At 39.1% G+C, this 1,898-nt stretch overlaps 1 protein-coding gene across 1 annotated transcript in view; it reads right to left on the bottom strand.

Moving 5' to 3' along the window:
• LOC137633090 (NT-3 growth factor receptor-like) overlaps window positions 1-1,898 on the bottom strand; it is a 165,143-nt gene that overhangs the window by 46,521 nt on the left and 116,724 nt on the right. The window contains exon 17 of the mRNA XM_068365251.1: window positions 6-119. Coding sequence (XP_068221352.1) covers window positions 6-119 — 114 coding nt within the window. The remainder of the gene's footprint in view (window positions 1-5; window positions 120-1,898) is intronic.

The raw sequence follows: 1,898 nt of genomic DNA, 5'->3' as shown, positions 1-1,898 counted from the left end.
ATAAAAATCTCCCATAAGACTACACCAAAACTCCAGATGTCGGATTCAATGGTGAAGCGTCTATACAGGATGCTTTCTGGAGGCATCCATCTCACGGGGAGTAGAGTCCGACCTCCGAACTGCAAAGTGGCAAAGAGAACAATTATCAAATTTGTTACAAAAGATTTATGTTGAGAATGCTGACATAAGTCTTGCATCGCTGTTTATCTATGACTCATATATTTTAATGTTGTCGCTGATCTTGATATATCCTAGATTTTTTACATCATTTATTTAGTTTTATTCGTTATATCTCAATTTCCTTTCACACTGGGCTGTTTTCTGTGTTAGAGTCCTTGGGCTAGTTGCATCCTGGTTATCCAGCTTAGAAAATAACTTGTTTAATAATAATATTAAATAAATGATAATAATAATAATAATTCTAAATTAGTAGATTGATGACTGGTATAATGAATAGAGGAATAGCTAGAGTTACATCTGATCGCTTCAGGGTTGAAGGAGACACAAATAAGGATTAAATTGGAAAGGAACACAGAAACCATGCGGCAAATAGTTAATTTCTGGAAATTGACACATACTCCTGGGCTACTGCTCTGATAAAACCTGTTAGCCACCTACTGTAGAAATTCAAGTTGGCAACCATTTTCGAGATTGATGCCATTGAATATACAGAAATATAGCATTTCACAAGAAAATCCCAAAGACTTGACCTATGTGAATGATCTTAGTATTAATTCATACATGTTTTCACTATGTACAGTTCGAATTTGGATCTATGTTCCTACTCATCAATTTCTTGTATCATAATTTCATTCTCAGAATCATAATTACGGTAAAAAGTGCCAATATAATATTGGTTGTACATGTAGGTAGTAGGCCTGTCAGATATTACTAATTTGTCACATATTGCCTTTCTGCCAGGATGAGTGAACTAAAACGTTTCTAAACCTAACATCTGCAGCTGCACAATGCCACGTACAGCTGGTCAGAGAAAAGCTGTAGCATTTGCATCTACTGTAGTATTCTGACTTGTATCCACACTTTATCAGCTACTGGCCACTCTCTGCAATGGGTGGGATATCTGTCAAAACGCTCTTCTACAGATCTTTCTCGGCCCAGCCCTAGTTGGCAGGAGTCTTCAGTTTCTGGTTGACATAATGTTGACTGACTCCAGATATAGCCCATCTGGCAAGCAGCAAACTTCACATATAGCTTTAACACTGCTTGGTTTGGAGGAATGGCTTCGTATGGCATATGAGTAGGCATATGTGCGGGGGATACCTTAACATGGTGAAATGGTCTGCATATTGCCATGATCAGCAATGCTGTACTACTCAGGTTCACCCATACTAGAATGTCACATAGTCACCAGCACTGGCCAGTATGGTGATGAAAACTGGCCAAATTCCAGACATGAATTGACATGTCTGAAGCATTTGTCCTGCAATGGACTAGAAATGGCTACATTTGCTGTTGTTTGCATATGTCTGTGTGTAAACATAAAAGGGAATACTTTGTTTTTCTCAGTAAGTTTATAGGGATAAAGTTGCTATCCAACTGCCAATCTGGGATCGGACCACTAACCTTGCTAATGGGAGCCCAGTGATCCGCCAAACACAAAAAAAGACTACACAATATACCCCTTATTATATCTCGACATCATAGCGTCTTGGACCAAACTTTAACAGAAAAACATCAAATCCAAGTAACTCTCTCTCTCTCTCTCTCTCTCTCTCCTCTCTCTCTCTCTCCTCTCTCTCTCTCTCTCCTCTCTCTCTCTCGCTCTCTCTCTCTCTCTCTCTCTCTCTCTCTCACACACACACACACACACACAAAGTATAGTGTTTTGGAACCAAACTTACACGGAAAAATATTCTCTCTCTCTCTCTCTCTCTCTC

This window comes from Palaemon carinicauda, chromosome 42 (genome assembly GCF_036898095.1).
Source record: "Palaemon carinicauda isolate YSFRI2023 chromosome 42, ASM3689809v2, whole genome shotgun sequence".
In the NCBI taxonomy this organism is placed as follows: Eukaryota; Metazoa; Arthropoda; class Malacostraca; order Decapoda; family Palaemonidae; genus Palaemon; species Palaemon carinicauda.
The sequence above is the reverse complement of the archived record's forward strand: the minus strand, read 5'-3'. Positions and strand labels throughout refer to the sequence as shown.